Source organism: Canis aureus, unplaced genomic scaffold, assembly GCF_053574225.1.
Source record: "Canis aureus isolate CA01 unplaced genomic scaffold, VMU_Caureus_v.1.0 ptg000132l_RagTag, whole genome shotgun sequence".
Classification (NCBI taxonomy): domain Eukaryota; kingdom Metazoa; phylum Chordata; class Mammalia; order Carnivora; family Canidae; genus Canis; species Canis aureus.
Genome location: NW_027554443.1, coordinates 330,463 through 348,740, shown reverse-complemented (window position 1 = coordinate 348,740; position 18,278 = coordinate 330,463). Strand labels below are relative to the sequence as shown.

At 38.2% G+C, this 18,278-nt stretch overlaps 1 protein-coding gene across 2 annotated transcripts in view; it reads right to left on the bottom strand.

Annotated features, from left to right (window-relative positions):
- The window catches only part of LOC144309641 (ankyrin repeat domain-containing protein 26-like), a 30,647-nt gene extending 12,548 nt beyond the window's left edge, over positions 1-18,099 (bottom strand). For both annotated transcript variants that reach the window (XM_077890714.1, XM_077890715.1), the window contains exons 1-3: positions 17,950-18,099; positions 6,808-7,022; positions 4,684-4,912 (exon numbers count right to left, since the gene is read on the bottom strand). In XM_077890714.1, coding sequence (XP_077746840.1) covers positions 4,684-4,912; positions 6,808-7,022; positions 17,950-18,060 — 555 coding nt within the window. In that variant the 5' untranslated portion in view covers positions 18,061-18,099. The remainder of the gene's footprint in view (positions 1-4,683; positions 4,913-6,807; positions 7,023-17,949) is intronic.
- Between the last annotated feature and the right edge of the window lie 179 nt (positions 18,100-18,278).

Genomic DNA, 18,278 nt, shown 5'->3' with positions numbered 1-18,278 from the left:
CCTCCCTCACAGCAGGAAGGGAGATTTGCCTAATGAGTGAATTGGGGAGAAGGCACTAGGCAGTGCTTAGGAGATTCCAAATCTCTTTTTTGAAAAGATGTGCTCACCCATGGTAACATGAATTCAGGTCTGCTCTCATCTTCGTGGGATGGGCATCAAACATTTGTTTCCTCCATTTACAACTGTGTGGGGAAGTGCCTAATTTGGGATAAAGAATTGGGAAGCCCACTGTGGCTACATACCCACCCAAACCACATCCTCCAATCTGTTAGCATGTATTAGTAACAAAGGCTACTAAGTTTAACTCCATCTGCCTGACTCCTGTGCTCTGAACTCAGAAAAAGAAGAGCACTGTCCTCTGCCACCTACCCCACCACAGCTCCAATGAGAGAAATGACCAGACAATACTTTGAAAAATGTTCCTTCTTGCTTGACTTTATAACTAACATTCATTGTTCAAAGCAACATATTTTGAAGAGGGAAAAGTTGGAAAGAACAATTTTAGAAACAAGCAGAGAAAGTCAGACAAAACGAGGAGACAGAGGAGTATGTTCTAAATGAAAGAACAAGGCCACGAGATAGAACCTCAGAAAAACAACGAAATGAAACAGAGATAAGGAGTCAGCCTGATAAAGAGTTCAAAGTAATGGTCACAGAGATGCTCAGCAAACTTGGAAGAATGGACGGATTCAGTGAGAACTTCAACAAAGAAAAAATATACAAAAGAACCAATTAGGGCTGAAGAATACAATAACTGAAATGAAAAATACACCAGACACAATCGACAGCAGATTAAAAGATGTGAAGAACAGATCAGCAATCTGCAAGAAAGGGTAGTAAAAATCATCCAAGCTGAAAAGCAAAAAGAAGAAATAATTTGAAAAATTAAGATACAGGGACCTCTGGAATAGCATCAAGTATAATAAAACTCACATTAGAGAGGTCCCAGAAAAAGAAGAGAGAAAAGGGTGAAGAACTTATTTGAAGAAAGAATACCTAAAAACTTCCCTAACCTGGGGAAGAAAACAGGCCTCCAGGCCCAGGAAGCATTGCCAGTCCCAAATAAAAGGAACCCAAAGAGTTTCACACCAAGACACATAATAACAAGTCAAAAATGAAAGAGAAAAGGAGAATCTTAAAAGCAGAAAAAAAAGAAAAGAAAAGAAAAGAAAAGAAAAGGAAAAGCAATTAGTTATATCAAAGCGAACCACTACAGGGATATCAGTGGATTTTTCAGCCAAAACTGTGGCATGCACTCTGGAAAACTGTGTGGAGGTTCCTCAAAGAGTTAAAAATAGACCTGCCCTACGACCCAGCAATTGCACTGCTGGGGATTTACCTCAAAGATACAGATGCAGTGAAACGGCAGGACACCTGCACCCCGATGTTTCTAGCGGCAATGTCCCCAATAGCCAAACTGTGGAAGGAGCCTCGGTGCCCATCGAAAGATGAATGGATAAAGAAGATGTGGTCTACGTATACAATGGAATATTACTCAGCCATTAGAAACGACAAATACCCACCGTTTACTTCAACCTGGAGGGACCTCAAGGGTATTGTGCTGAGTGAAATAAGTCCATCGGAGAATACAGACATTAAAATGGTCTCATTCATTTGGGGAATATAAAATTTAGTGAAAGGGAATAAAGGGAGAGAAAATGAGTGAAAATATCGCTGAGGGTGACAAAACATGAGAGACACCTAACTCTGGCAAATGAACAAGGTGTAGTGTAAGGGGAGGTGGGCGGGGGGTTGGGGTGACTGGGTGATAGGCACTGAGCGGGGCACTTGGGATGAACACTGGGTGTTATGCTAAATGTTGGCAAATCGAACTCCAATAAAAATCGGAGAAGGACAAACATTATATGGTCTCATTCATTTGGGGAATATAAATAATAGTGAAAGGGAATGGAAGGGAAGGGAGAAGAAATGGGTAGGAAATATCAGAAAGGGAGACAGAACGTGAAGACTCCTAACTCTGGGAAATGAACTAGGGGTGGTGGAAGGGGAGGAGGGCAGGGGATGGGGGTGAATGGGTGATGGGCACTGAGGGGGGCACTTGACGGGATGAGCACTGGGTGTTATTCTGTATGTTGGTAAATTGAACACCAATAAAAGATAAATTTATCATATAAAAAGAAAGTTAAAAAAAAAGAAAAGAAATTGTCGCATGATATTTTCCAAGTGCTAAGAGGAAAAAACCTAGGATATTTTTGGCAGGTTTATAATTCAGAACTGAAAGAAAGATAAAGAGTTTCCCACACAAAACTTAAAGAAGTTCATCACCACTAAATAGGTCTTATAAGAGATGTTAAAAGGACTTCTTTAATCAGAAAAGGCCAGGGTACCTGGACGGCTGTCAGTGAAGAGTCTCCCAGGACCCTGGGATCAAGCTCTGTAAGGGACTCCCTGTTCCCTGCTCAGAGAGGAGCCTGCTTCTCCCTCTCCCTCTGCCCCTCCCTCCCCTTCACTTGTGTTCTCACTCACTTTGCTCTCAAAGAAAGAAAGAAAGAAAGACCATAACTAGAAATAAGAAAATGAGACAGTTTTTGTTTTAATTTTTATTTATTTATGATAGTCACAGAGAGAGAGAGAGGCAGAGACACAGGCAGAGGGAGAAGCAGGCTCCATGCACCGGGAGCCCTATGTGGGATTTGATCCCGGGTCTCCAGGATCGCGCCCTGGGCCAAAGGCAGGCGCCAAACCGCTGCGCCACCCAGGGATCCCCGAGACAGTTTTATCATAAAAACAAACATACAGTAAAGGTAATAGACCAATCATTTTTATAAAGCCAGTATGAGGGTTACAAGACAAAAGGAATAATATCAATTATATCTACAGTAACTAGTTAAGGGATACACAAAATACAAAGGTGTAAACTATGACATCAAATTTATAAAACAAGGCAGGGTGTAAAAATGCAGTGTTTTTAAAATCTGTTTGAACTGAAGTAACCATCAACTTAAAAGAGATTGCTATACATACACAGGATGTTATATATGAACTTCATAGTAATCACAAACCAAATATTTATAACGGATACACAAATGGAAGAAAAGCATCCAAACATAATACTAAAAGTCATCGAATCAGAAGAGACTAGAGCAAGAAAACAAGGAAGTCGAATGAAAGAACAAGACTAAGGCTTCATTTAACATGAGTCTATGCTACATTTTTCTACATTAATAAAACCATGAATATACTATCAAAATCATAAGCCTATGTGCATTGATTGAAATGGGTATTTTAACAACAATGATACACAATGGAAATGGGTTGTTATTAAAGGCTCCCTATCACTGCCATCTTAGTCATCAATCATTCAAGTGATGGCATCAAGGTAAATATATGTGAATTTCATTTGAAATATCCAATTATTTGTGGGGTGCCTGGGTGGCTCAGTCAGTTAAGTGTCAGAATCTTGATTTTGGCCCAGGTCATGATCTTAGGGTCATGAGATCCGGCTCCACTCTGAGCATGGAGCCTGCCTAAGAGTCTCTCTTCTCTCTTTCCCATTGCCCTTTACCACCTGCTTGCTTTCCTTCATTTTTTCTCTCTCTCTCTCTCTCAAAAAAAAAAAAAAAGAAAAGAAAGAATCAAATATTTCTTTGACTTACTTATTTAGAAAATCTCTACAGTTGCTCAGCAAGCCATTTTATAAAAATTGAAATAGAAGTAATATAAGTTAAAAAAAAGGTGTTATAAGAAAGCAATTAGGGATGTGCTCTCATGTAAGAAAATGCCAAAACTTACAACATTTTTTAAACTGTTTTATTTATTTATTCATAAAAAGTACAGAGAGAGAAGCACAGACATAGGCAGAGGGAGAAGCAGGCTCCCTATGGGGATCCTGTTGCGTGACTCAATCCCAGGACCTCTGGATCATGACCTGAGCCAAAGGCAGATACATGCTAAACCACTCAGTCATACGGGTGCCCCCAAAACATAGAACTATCAATTTAGTGTTACAAGTTTATTTAATTCATAAAAAGGACTTACCGTGGAATCGTTAAAATCATAAATATCCCTACATGGTTAAGCGTTTGGATTCTAATCATTCACTTATGCATAGGGGTGGAAAATTGAGTTACAGCAAACTTTAAACATAGTATAAACTATTGCTAATCAGAGAATAAGTCAAAGCATCTAAGTGTACTTTGGGTTAGTAGGTAATAATATTTACTTTCCAAAATCCAATTTAACATAGCTTTTCAAGGAAATGGGTCTGTTTGGGGGTGCCTTGGGAACTCAGTTGGTTAAGCATCCAACTCTTGATTCCAGCTCAGATCATCATCTCGGAGTCATGGGATCAAGCCCTGAGTCAGGCTCCACACTCAGTGGGGAGCCTGCTTGAGATTCTCCCCCTCCCTCTAACTCTCTCCCCACTCATGGGCACACTCTCTTCTCTCTCAGATACATAAAATCTTTAAAAAATAAGAAGATAAAATGTGTCAGTTTAGTGGTATTTATTGAATAAAGTTAATAATAGGTATCTCTTGACAATAAGAGCTCCAGGAGCTTTAAAAAATACCATAAAATTTCTGTCCCATTTCCTTATTAGCACAAACCAGTATAACTTTTACTTAATGAGTATTATTCAGTTAACTCAGAATTTCACCAAATTAAAAACAAAAATTTTATTGGAAATCTGAAACTCAAGAAAAGAAAGATAATATAACTAACCTTGAACAAGTGAGTTTCAATGCTGCTAACTGAAGTCTGCGGCCTTGAGGTAGGAATCATTACATTTTCTCTTGGAGTAACATTTCTATCCAGCAGTAAACTACTAGTCCAATTTCCAACATAAGGCCCTTCCAAGACTGGTCCCATAGTAAGAGTGCTGTGGAAAGGTCTGTTCTGCTGTCTCTCCACCAGATATTTGGTAGTGATATCTGCCAGCCTCTCATTAGTCCTGTGAAGATTACACAACACAAGTGCTTAGTATTTTATTTCTACCCAAATCATTCCTGCATGACCTGCATTTTTTTAAGTTTCCATAATAGCAAACAGAATGTGCCAGTAAACAGTGTTTTAACACTGAAAATGTGACAGAGCAGAGCTACTACATATATTTATAGGTTTAAAATTATTCCAAAGGAGTATATATGATTCCAGGGATAACTAACTAACAAGAAATTCAAATTAGGGGAGGGAAAGAAATGGCTGACAGTGATGCACATGGATTGACAGGTAATACTTGCTACCTTCTGGAATGGCTGTAATTACAAGATTCTGGAGAATGCCGTTACACATATTTGTATTTAGTAAAGCAGCTCAGAACATAAAAATAAACCATCCCTCAAAGACATTTTCAAGGATGTGCTTTCACCACTCTTGTACATTTTACTCATTGCCTCAGAGAAATTGAGGGTTTCGCACCGAGGAATACCTCAGACCAACAACCTCTAGGGGCCAGGTAGATGGCAGAGCAGTGATCAGAAGGACCGAAACAGCTCCAGAGGCAATTAGCTGATAACACACTTACCAAGGCCCTGGAAGTAGAATCTGCCCTTTTTGTCTTCCACACACCCCCTCATGCCCACCATGATGCTATTTTTAGCCACGTTGGGATTTATACTGCCTTTCACCCCAGTGTGAATCTTTCTCTGTTTCACATGTATACTTTTATATAAAGTAGAAAACATACAAAGGTTTCCCCCACCCTCAGGCTCTCTAGTAATAATACCAAAGACACAATCAAGAAAGTTAATTTACCAACCTGTATACTATTGGCACTTGATCTTTTGGGTTAAAGGTGTAATCTTCCAAAAATGAACTCATTAATATTTCTATTTAGGGTAATTCTGACAAAAAATTTTATAGTAATATGCTGTCTAAATACCCACTATTTGCTTCGACGTGGATGGAACTGGAGGGGAGGGTATTATGCTGAGTGAAATAAATCAATCGGAAAAGGACAAATATTATATGGTCTCATTCATTTAGGGAATATAAAAATTAGTGAAAGGGAATAAAGGGAAAGGAGAGAAAATGAGTGAAAATATCAGTGACGGTGACAAAACACGGGACACACCTAACTCTGGGAAACAAACAAGGGATGGTGGAAAGGGAGGTGAGCAGGGGGTTGGGGTGACTGGGTGATGGGTACTGAGGGGGACACTTGGGCGGGATGAGCACTGGTTGTTATGTAATATGTTGGCAAATTGTTATGCAACATGTTGGCAAATTGAACTCCAAAAAAAACAAAACAAAACAAAACAAAAAACCTTTTAAGTAGGGTTGTAAAGATGCAGGTATGTGAATCTGCTCTTTCCACTATAAATTTTATGAAGTTTAAATATAGACACGTATTCCCAATGAAAATTTAGTGTTCTAATTGAAATATACCATAATTGTAAAATACATGCTGGATTTTTAAGACTTCGAATGAAAAAAATATGAAATATCTCAGTAATAATTTTATATTGATCACAAGTTGAAAGGATATTTTTTGACGTATTGTGTTAAATAAAATATATCAACTTTAAAAAAATAATATGCTGTCTAAATTATAAAGTTTTAAACAATTAGTTTGTAAAGACAACAAGATAGAGTAACTGAAAATATTAACGGGAAAAAGTAAAATCATATACCCCCCCCACACACACACACAAAAAGAGGAGAGAGGCAAACTATCCTGGATGAACATAAAATGGTAAGTTTATTTACAAACGTTATTTTCCAAAATTATACTATCCAGTTGGCTTTCACTTCCTACTAATCTCATGAACCCATCTCCATAAAAATTATGCTTTAGAGGCAAATCAATAAGCTAAATCTATTTTCATTGATTCTGTTTTAACTTACTTGCTCAGTTTTTTTGTCAATGACATTCGCATTTCTGATTCTTCTAGGTAGAGTTGCCTGTACTTTTCCAATTCTATTTTAAGTTCCTGAGAATTTCTTATTTGGGATTGAAGTTCAGATTCCAGCTCTTTAATTCTGAGTGCCACTTGACTTCTTATTGAAGCATCATGACTTGCTCTTAACTGCTCTAAGTTTTCTTGAGATGCTGCTTGTCTCTAAAGCAAATTAAAAGCACAGTTTTAAAACAGCTAAAACTTGAGTAATTATAGTATATTTCTTTCCTTCAGTTGGGACTCAATGATTCAGAGAGCAATTTTAAATGTGTAAAAAAAAGCTGAAGTGTAAAATATTTATCACCAATGTCACCTGAATTGAATCTGAATGATAAAAATAAAGTTTAATCATTCTTATATTAGTACTCATGCAATCTGATACTTCAAAGAACAAGAGAATCAATTAAAAATTTTAAAAAGTGCATAATACAACTTGAGAATAACCTGTTTCTTGATTTCTGCTCAGAGCATGTTCTCAGTCAGAGGTCCTGAGGCCAAGCCCTGTGTCGCACCCAGTATGGAGTCTACCCAGGATTCATTCTGTCTCTCTGTCTCTCCCCCTCTGCCAATCCCCCTGCTCATGTTCAATAAATAAATAAGGAAATAAATAAATAAATGAAATCTTCAAAAAGGAAGAATAACCTAGGAATGGAACATGGAGCCCAATGCAGGTCTTGATTTCACAAACCTGAGACCAAGACCTGAGCTGAGATCAAGAGTCTGCTGCTTAACCAACTGAGCCACCCAGATACTCCATGGTAAAAGTTTTATTTTTTTAAATTTATTTAATTTTAAAGATTTTATTTTATTTATTCATGAGAGCCAGAGAGAGAGAGAGAGAGAGAGAGAGAAAGAGAGAGAGAGAGAGAGAGAGAGAGAGGCAGAGACACGGGCAGAGAAGAAGGAGGCTCCACGCTGGGAGCCCGATGTGGGACTCGGTTCCGGGACTCCAGGATCACGCCCTGGGTCAACTGCAGGTGCTAAAACCACTGGGCCACCCAGGAATCCCCATGGTAAAAGTTTTATTTTATTTTATTTTTTCCCCATGGTAAAAGTTTTAAATCACAATTTTTTCTTTTCCTCTTAATCGTCTTGTTTCAGGGGATCCCTGGGTGGCTCAGCAGTTTACCACCTGCCTGCGGCCCAGGGTGTGATCCTGGCATGGAGCCTGCTTCTCCCTCTGCCTGTGTCTCTGCTTCTCTCTTCCTCTCTCTATGTATCTCCTGAACACATAAATAAAATCTCAAAAAAAATAGTCTTGTTTCATACATACTGGTCATAAAAATAAAATGATTCTCTCCTGAGAATCATTCTGAAAGATCAATTTAGTGAGAATAATGATGAAAACTGAAATCTTTACAGGGAGGAACGAATGCCTCCAGAAATATACCAAACAGATTGCTGTAAAGGAAGCAGAGGAAACCTACACAATGCATATAACCAAAGTGTAATTTGTAATGAAATAAATGAAAGCATATCACAGATCAATAAACTAATCTGTAAAAATAGACTGACTTCTTTTCATCTTTCTTCTACAATCAATCTTGCTCTCTGGTCAATCTCCCATGTATAATACTTTTCTACTTGAATGCCTTGTACCACATTGACTTCTGCGTGACTTCTGAGGTTTACTACTTTTTCTTCCAAGTTCTTTTTAATCTGTTTTAGTTTTTCACATTCCCTCTCTGTTGCTTTCGTAGATAATAACTCCTGTAGAAGAACTTGATTTTTTGCATCCAGGTCTATACATTTTGAAGATGCAGTTTCAAATATTGCTCTAAGATCACCAATCTCCATGAATAGAACAATACAGTTTGGAAATGGAATGAAATTAGCTTAACTCAAAACTATAACCAACATTTTAAAAAACATTTTATGTTTAAGTCTCTGTACTGAACCGTAGGCTCGAATTCATAATGTCAAGATCAAGAGTCATATGCTCTACTGACTGAGTCAGCCAGGTGCTCCCATTTTAAAATAAATTCATTTGCAATAAAATATAATCTATATTGTAGTAGAGTCTTAGAATGTGGAACCCTGAAGCACTTAGAAAATTAAGAACAAAGTTAAAACCACTAGGAGTTACTAAAAAAGATCTCTGCTATCATTGTCTTTGCCACACAACATTTGTACTTCATTTTATGCTTTTATTTTTCTATGACTGCTTCAGATCTTTCCTCCATAAAATAACTGTAAGTCACCTCTTAGTATAAAGTCTCTTATATAGGCAAATTGAATTCAAATAAAATTTTAAAAAAGAAAAGAAAGTCTCTGGCCCCTTCCCCCATCCTAACACACCATAATTTTTAAAAATTATTTATTCATGAGACACATAGAGAGAGACAGAGATATAGGCAGAGGGACAAGCTCCACAGGGAGCCCGATGAAGGACTTGATCCCAAGGCCCTAGGATCATGCCCTGAACCAAAGACAGATACACAAACCACTGAGCCACTCGAGTGCCCCAATGAATACTCCCATTAATTTTTTAAAAGTTTTAGTAATATCATATTGACTTATGTAGGTGTGAACCAATAAATGCTTCCTAAGAGAAGACTTTGAAAATAAGACTCTAATTATTGAATCTATAAATACTGATTCTAAGCCACAAGCCTTTTTCTGAATTACAAATGATTTACATTAATTTGAATTGCATTCCCAGGAGAAATGATTCTCAGGATTAAGAAACCACACCTCTCAGTATAAAAATTTAGGGAGATGAAACATATACTTTCGGACAAAAAAAAAAAACAAAACACCTAATTGAATAGTATTCTCTTATAATCCTCTGTTACTCCCACAAAACAAGGGAACATACTAAGCACCAAAAACCACCACTGAAAAACCTGACAGGGTTTCAGTGATTCTGAGTTGGGAAGAACTTCTTTCTTCTGGATATGATTGATAAGAAGGGGTAAGTGGATGTGGTGGTTTTATAAATTTTTTGACACTTCTCCCATGATAATCCCACCCCTTAAAATGTGCTGACCTTAGTAATTGGTTTCCAGTGAATAGAATTCGGCAGAACTGCTGTGTGATTTTTTTAAGGCTAGGTTAAAAAATGTGATATAGCTTCCATTGACATTCTTCTTCTAGGGAAACTAACCCTTAGAATCTACTGCTGTGGGAAGCCCAGGCCACCTGGTGTGTCTTCATGTAGACATTTCAGCTGAGACTGACCCAGCTAACGTCCTTGCCAAAAGCCAGCCTCAACAGCTAAACATTTGCATGAATGTGATTTTAGATGATTCTAGTCCCCAGCTTCCAGTCATCTCAGCTGACACCAAATGAAGAAGAAATGAGTTGGCCTTACTCGGCTTTGCCTAAACTAAACACTTGTGAACCAAATAAATGCTGTTTTGAGCAACTAGGTTTTCAGGTGGTTTATGATGCCACAATAAATAACTGGCACAGAAACTGATATTAAACATGGGGTGCTGACATTAAAATATTTAAACCTGAACCTCCTTTGAACCGAGAGGTAGGTAGAAACTGAAAGGATGTAGGGAAGAGTAAGAATGAAAACCAAAAGGGCTTCCAACAGACTGTTAATGGAAACCTGATGGCCCTTGAAGAGGCTGACAGTAAAGGTTCCAGGCAAGTGAAGAAAATGACACTAGAGGAAAAGGAACTTGCGCCACAAACCACTTGAACGTAAAACGGGACACAAAAGATAAACTAAACAAGGTCTATGCAGTATGAAAGACCCAGACAAACTGGGTGCAAATATTTTGTCCACATTTATAGCCTTTCCATATGCTGAAATGTCAAATAATGCTAAAATAAAGAAATGCATCCTGGGTCAAGAGCAAATCCAGGAAAACATGGCCTATGGATGAAGCCAAGATTATAAAACCTTTTGTTAAGACCTCAGAAGGATTTCAGGTATGCCTCAAATTTCTTTAAGGATCTTAAGAGTATGAGCTTCACAGGAGAGCCCAGTTGAAAAGTTTATCTCAAAAAGATCCGGGAGACTGGCTTTTCTACTGACATAAAATCAACCCATTGATTCTCACAGAAAAACTCAAGAAGTTAAGAAAATTATAGCATCAAAACCACTGTTTGCGAGCTTGGACTAAAAGAGACCTAGATAGCACGGACTGAAAATAGGCCTTTGGGTCTTAGAAGTCCCCACAGGGAGGCAGCAGGCTGAAAACACAACTGCAAACACAGGTCATTGGACAGAACCAAGAGCTCAGAGAGGATAGACAGCAAAGAGCCATGGAGAAAAATTTCCATGGTTTCAGACTAAGTCTGACTGAAAAATGGACAGCATGCATCAGGCTGCATTTCAAACCTGCTATGGTCTAGTGTGACTTCCATCTTCTTTCTGAATGGAAGAGTCTTTAGCAAGTAACCAGAATGTTGTGTTTTCAATAGTAGAGAACTGTTCTCTTTAATTCTTAAGTCTTCATTCCTATTGAGAGAACCTGCACTCCAGGGACTAAAATTTAGACAACATAACCCTGGCACCTTATCCCCGCTGCACCTGATTAAGATGGCAAGATCTTGGACTCCATCCTGAACCCGATGCCATGATAACTGAGATTTGTCGGAGGTACTGGGAGGAGGTGAGTGCATTTTTCATGTGAAAGGAATATAGAACACTGTGGCCAGTGGGTAAATTACACTAAAAATTGCGTTCTTCATGTGTTCATAGGTGTTCCAGTATTCCATTAAAACTAAACAAAACAAAAAGACCGTGGGCTAACCTTAGTGACTTGCTACTAACGAACAGAATATGGTCAATGTGATGTTGTGTGTATTCCAAGGCTAGGCTACGAAAGGCAACACAGCTTCTGCCCTGTTCTGTATCTCAGCCTGCTTACTCGGAATTTAGCCCCTCCTCTTGTGAGGAGGCTCAGGCCACAAAGAGAGTCCAGGTGTGCCAGTGTAAGCATTTTGGCTGCCTGCCCTAACTATAAATCTAGGCAACAGCCAGCATCAACAACACCAGACATGAACTTTTTCTCTTGGTTTTTCCCCATTTAGGAGGACATTATCTGTGCATTTTTTCATATATTCCCTTTTTATGTTGAGGTATGTTCCCTCTTAAACCTACTTTGTGGAGGGTTTTTATCATGCATGGATATTGTACTTCATCAAACACTTTTCCTACATCTATGGAAATGATGACGATTCTTCTTTCTTTTATTAATATGGTGCATCACACTGATTGATTTGCAGATACTGAATCACCCGTGTAACCCAGGAATAAATCCCATTTGATCATGGCGGTGATTTTCTTAATGTATTGTTAGATTCAGTTTGCTACTATTTTGTTAAGGATTTTTGCACTAGAAAATTGGCCTGTAATTCTCTTTGTGTTGTCTTTATCTGGTCTTGGTGTCAGGGTAATGCTGGCCTCATCAAATGAATTTGGAAGTTTTCCTTCCTCTTCTGTTTTATGGGACGGTTTGAGAAGAACGCATACTAACTCTTTCTTTAAATGCTTGGTAGAATTGGACTCTGAAGCCATCTGGTCCTGGACTTGTGTTTGTTCCAAGTTTTTGGATGAGTGATTCAATTTCTTGGCTGGTTAGCATTCTGTTCTACTTTCTTCCTGCTTCAGTTTTGGCAATTTATATGTTTCTCAGAACTTATCCATTTATTCTAGGTTGTCCAATTTGCTGACATATATTTTTCATAATATTCTCTTATAATTTTTTGGATTTCTGCAGTGTTGGTTATTCTCCTCTGTCATGTGTGATTTTATCTGGGTCCTTTCCCTTTTCTTTTTGAGAACTATGGCTAGAGCCTTATCAATTTTATTAAATTTTTCAAAGAACCAGCTACTGTTGATCTGTTCTATTTTTATTTGTGTTTAGTTTCTATATCATTTATTTCCACTCTAATGTTTTTTTAAAGATTTATTTATTGGGGCGGGGGGGAGGGGCAAGGGAAAAGGGAGAGAGAGAATCCACCAGTAGACTGAGGTTGGAGGCTGAAGCAGGCTTCAATCCCAGGACCCTGAGAACGTGACCTTAGCCAAAATCAAAGAGTTGGTCAGTTAACCAACTCAGCCACCCAGGACCCCCATTTTTCCTCTAATTTTTATTATCTCCTTCCTTCTACTGGCTTTAGGTTTCATTTGTTGTTCTTTTTCTAGCTTCTTTAGGTGTAAGGTTAGTTTGAGATTTTTTTTTTTTTTTTGCTTCTTGAGGTAGGCCTGTATTGCTATATATACTTCCCTCTTAGAATCAGTTTGGCTGCATCTGAAAGGTTTTGGGGGGATCCCTGGGTGGTGCAGCGGTTTGGTGCCTGCCTTTGGCCCAGGGCGCGATCCTGGAGACCCAGGATCGAGTCCCGCATCGGGCTCCCGGCATGGAGCCTGCTTCTCCCTCCTCCTCTGCCTCTCTCTCTCTCTCTCTCTCTGTCTATCATAAATGAATAAATAAATATTAAAAAAAACATTAAAAAAAGGTTTTGGACAATTGTGTTTTCATTTTCATTTGTTTCCATGTCTTTTGAAATTTCTTCATTTATTTCCCGGTTGGCCCACACATTGATAGTACGATGTTATTTCACCTCCATGTATTTGTGGTCTTTTCAGACGGTTTTTTGTAGTCCACTTCTAGTTTCATAGTATTGTGGTCAGGAAAGGTGCATGGTAGGACTTCAATCTTTTTGTACTTCCTAAGGCCTGTTTTGTGGCCTAATGTATGATCTAGTCTAGAGAATATTCCAGATCTGTATTCTAATTTCATTTATTGCACTCTTCATCTCAGATTCTTTTTAAACTCTTCTATCTCTGTTGTAAGGGTCTCACTGATGTCTTCCATTCTTTACTCAAGTCCACTGAACATCCTTATGGTCACTGCTTTAAATCCTCCATCAGGCACGTTATTTCTCTCTCTCTCACTTAGATCTCTGGCCCTGTGGCATTATCCTGTTCTTTCATTTGAGATAAATTCCTCTGTCTTCTCATTTTGTCTAGGTCTCTGACAGTTTCTCTGGGTTAGAAAAGCCAGTTATGTCACTTGTTCCTGAAAGTAATGGACCACTGAAAATGGTCCCATAGTGCCCAGGGCCTGGTGCTTGAGGGAGGGTCTCCAGGGTGTGCGGCATGCACTCTGCTACTGGGTTCTGGCTCCTCTATCCCTCAGGCCAGTCATCTGAGAGATAGGCTCTCAGTATCTGCTGTGGGCAGTGTTTGGTACTTGGCCTGAATCTAGCAGGTTTGAACTAGCTTGCGAAATGAGACCTGTCACAGTCCACTGGAACTGAGACCCTGCAAAACTCTGGTCGGGACACATGGTGTCCGCAGGGGTTTGTACTGGTCTTCTGGGGGAAGGGCTTGCTGTGCTGGAACTGAGGCAAGCATGATTCAAAAGGGCAGTTCCCCTGGAGTGCAAACGGGTGGTGGCTGGTGTAAGCAAGTTAGGCAGCTGGTGTCAGAGTGGCACTGATTCCCACAGGTGGCTCTGTGTTTGTGCTCAGGGCCAGGGGAGGGAAATGGCACCAGCCAGCTGCTTCCGTTCTGTGTGCCTCTCTCCAAGTATAGTGCCCTACACATTCTACCATAGCCAAGCCCAATAACCTTTAAAATTCCAGGCTTTAAGCCCTCCATAGTTGCAAGAACTCAGGAAATTCAGCCACTCTCCTTTTCCAAGCCAGTGGCTACGTGCATTCCCAGGTGTTCTCTCCTGCCCTTCGCTGGGACCACTACTCCCTCCCATCTGCTGCAGATAGGATCTCTTTCTCTTCTAAACTATATCTCTGTACTTCCGACTTTCTTTAAAGTGGCCTCTTCTCTCTCTTTAGTTGTGACCTTTGTTCTGTCAGTATTCAGGTAGATTTCTGGGGTATGTAGGATGAGTTGATAGGTATCTAGTTGTATTAGTGGGATGAGGTGAGTCTAGGCTCCTCCTACCCTGCCACCATCTTCCTTTCTCTAAGACATTTTTTCTAAAGAATCCCTTCAATTACAAATTATTAAAACTAGACAAGAACTCCTCTTTTAAATTTCCCCTCATGTTAGGGGAGAAAAACGACTGGCAAGCAGAGAGACATGTGATTTGAAGTATAACAGCTGAACAACTAGTAAAAGTTTAATAAGCAAAACGGAACCTTTTATCTGAATTCAAGTAACTGCAATTCTAAAAGAAAGGCAGCATTGAGTGCTTTTAAATCAATAATCTTCATTCTCCCTTCATCAGTGATGACATAAGGAGAACGTTATGGAATAATTTCTAATCTTTTCATTAGCGAAACAAATGTATTGTCCTTTGGCACACTTAAATTAAATATAATTTCTCCTTTATCTTACTGCAAGCTTATTTTTCAGGGGAGGTAGTAAGACTATCTCATCTTTATATCGTACTAGAATGCTTCTCCATATCATATAGGTTCACTTTGAAATTTTTTTGTGATTCAAATTGCTCGCCTACTATTTGTCTCTGATAATTTGATTGTTTTTAAAAATATTTTATTTATTTATTCATGAGAGACACACACAGAGAGACAGAGACAGAGACACAGGCAGCGAGAGAAGTAGACTCCATGAAAGGAGCCTGACGTGGACTCAATCCTGGGTCTCCAGGATCACGCCCTGGGCTGAAGGCAGTGCTAAACCACTGAGGACCCGGGCTTCCCTGATAATTCAATTAAATGCAACAAGATATTTTACAGGTGTATTCTTGACATAATGTAATGAAATGTTTATTCTATTAATTACGTATTGACCTATCAAAGTACAGCTATGCATATCTTTCTATTTCAGTAAAAGAAGATGGATACAGGCAACTCTGTTTTCCAAGAATGTAGGATCTGTGCCAAGAACGGGATCGGCGCCAGTCTTGTATGCACAAGAACCAGGTCAAAAGAGTATCTAATTGTGAACTTTAAGATGATGGATTAGCAAGACTTCCAAACAGGAAGGCTGATAACCCAGAGTTAATCCTTTATATCCTAGATGGTGAAATCTATGGGTGAGTCTATGCATTATAACAAGTTAATAAAACACAACGAAGTACATAGTAGACAGTGGATCCTACAACCAAGACGATGGAAATGGATGCGGGAGGCACTGAGTGAGAAACTACAGGTATTACTGGAGAAGAGAAACGGGACTCTATCTTTTTGAGCCTGGCTTCTCATTGTGTCAGGTAGTCAGCAATACATAAGCTGGCAAAAGGCTCCTTCAAAAAGTATAAGTCTCTACAGGAGTAAAGTTAGGTTCTACTACATTGACTTATTACATAATTGTAATATAAATGAGTGGTAATTTGCAAGAGGACTAGGAAAGAATTCTCATAAAATTTGATTTGGTAGTGGCCTAAGGATAGACATATAGGTCAATGTATTAGAATTGAGAATCTAAAAATAAACTCTCAAATTATGGTGGATTGATTTTCAACAAGGGTGTCGAGACACTAAAATGGAATAAGAATAGTCTTTTTAACAAATGGTACTGAGACAAATGGATATCCACACACAAAGTAATAAAATTAGACCTCTACCTCACAACATATGTACAAACTTAACATGAAATATTAAGAGCTAAAATTATAAAACTCATAGAAAAAACAGGTGTGTATGTTCGTGATTGCATTTGGCAACAGTTTCTTAAATATGGCATCAAAAGACAGAAACAGATTAAGGATTTCATCAAAATCTAAAAAATTAAAGCTTCTATGCTTCAAATGTAACCATCAAGCAAAAGTGAAAAGGCAAGGTGATGAATAAAATATTTGAAAATCATATCCCTGATAAGGGGTCTGTAGTTAGGATATAGATAGAACTCTTACAATAATGAAAAGACAGTCCAATATAAAAATGGGCAAAATAAATGATTAGTTCTTTAAGCAAGATATAGAAATGAATAATGACCACATATAAAGTGAGATGCTCAACATCACTAGTTCTAAGAAATATGCAAATTAAAACCACAAGACAGATGGAACTCAACAAGTGTATTATGCTAAGTGAAATAAGTCAGAGAAAGACAAATACCATATGATTTCACTCCTATGTGGAATTAAGAAAAAAAAAAAAAGCCAACAACAGATGAACATAGGGGAAGGTGGAAAAAAAGGAGAGAAAGAGAGGCAAACCATAAGAGACTCTCAACCATAGAGAATAAACTAAGTGTTGCTGTCGAGGTGGGCAGGGGGGGCTAGATGAGTGATGGGTATTAAGGAAGGCACTTGTACTGATGAGCACTGGGTATTTAAGTGAGGAATCACTAAATTCTACTCCTGACACCAAGATTACATGATATGTCAACTAACGAGAATTCAAATAAAAATTTGAAACAAATGAAAATACCCCTACAACGTGTCATTTTACACCTAATAGGATAGCTATAACAAAAACAACAGATAATGACAAACATTGACAAGAATCAGGGAAAATGAGAATCCTCAAACACTGGTGACATAAATGTAAAATGATGCAGCCAGTTTGGAAAATAGTCTGGCAGTTCCTCAAAAGGTTTAAACCAAAAATGTTAAAGGTCCTTTAACATATGAACTAACAATTCCATTTATAAGTATATACCCAAGAGAAGTGAAATGTTCACGCAAAAGCTTGTACATGCGTATTCACAACAGCATTATTAACAACAGCCAAAAAGTGTAACAGCTCAAACGTCCACCAAATGATAAATACATAAATAAAACGTGGGCTGTCCATATGGTGGGAGAGTATTCAGAAATAAAAAAATAATAAAGTTCTGACACATGGCACAAAATAAATCTAAAACCATGTTAAACCAAAGAAGGCAGTCACAAAGGATCAAATATTTGGTGATTCCATTGAGATGACCTGTCCAAAATCAGCAGCAAATCGATAGAGACAGAGACTAGAACGGTGACTACCGATGGCTAAGAAGAATAGGGAGGGGGAAACTAGCATGAGGTGCCAGTTAAAGGGCATAGGGTTTATTTTTACGGTGACAAAATGTTCTAAAATGGATTGTGGTAGTCTTTGAATATGCATCTTATGTTCATTATATCTCAATAAAGTTATTACCAAAAATATATATCAAGTATGTAAGATTAATAGGAAAATCTGTATTTTACTGCTCAAAGCACAGAGGGATTTATTTCCCAATGATTTTAGAGTCCCAAATCTAATTAAAAATTACCTTCTGTCTTAGCATATTAATCTGAATTTCCATTTCCGTTTGACTGGTTTTTAAATCTCCATAGAAAGGAAGCTCTCCATTTTCATATTTACTTAACATCCTTCTTAACATGTTTATTAAGTGGTTCTTAAGCCTGCAGAAGGTATAGAATGAGTAAGTCAGGTCCTTTAAGAAGAAATATTTAATACTTATTTAAATAGATAATATGTTCTATCACATAAACAAATCTATACTTATGATATCTCATTTGTTCCAATCTCTCATTGTTTGAGAGAATACCAACTAAATTACATTGCTAAGTAAAAAAATATGGAAAAGATTTTTATGAC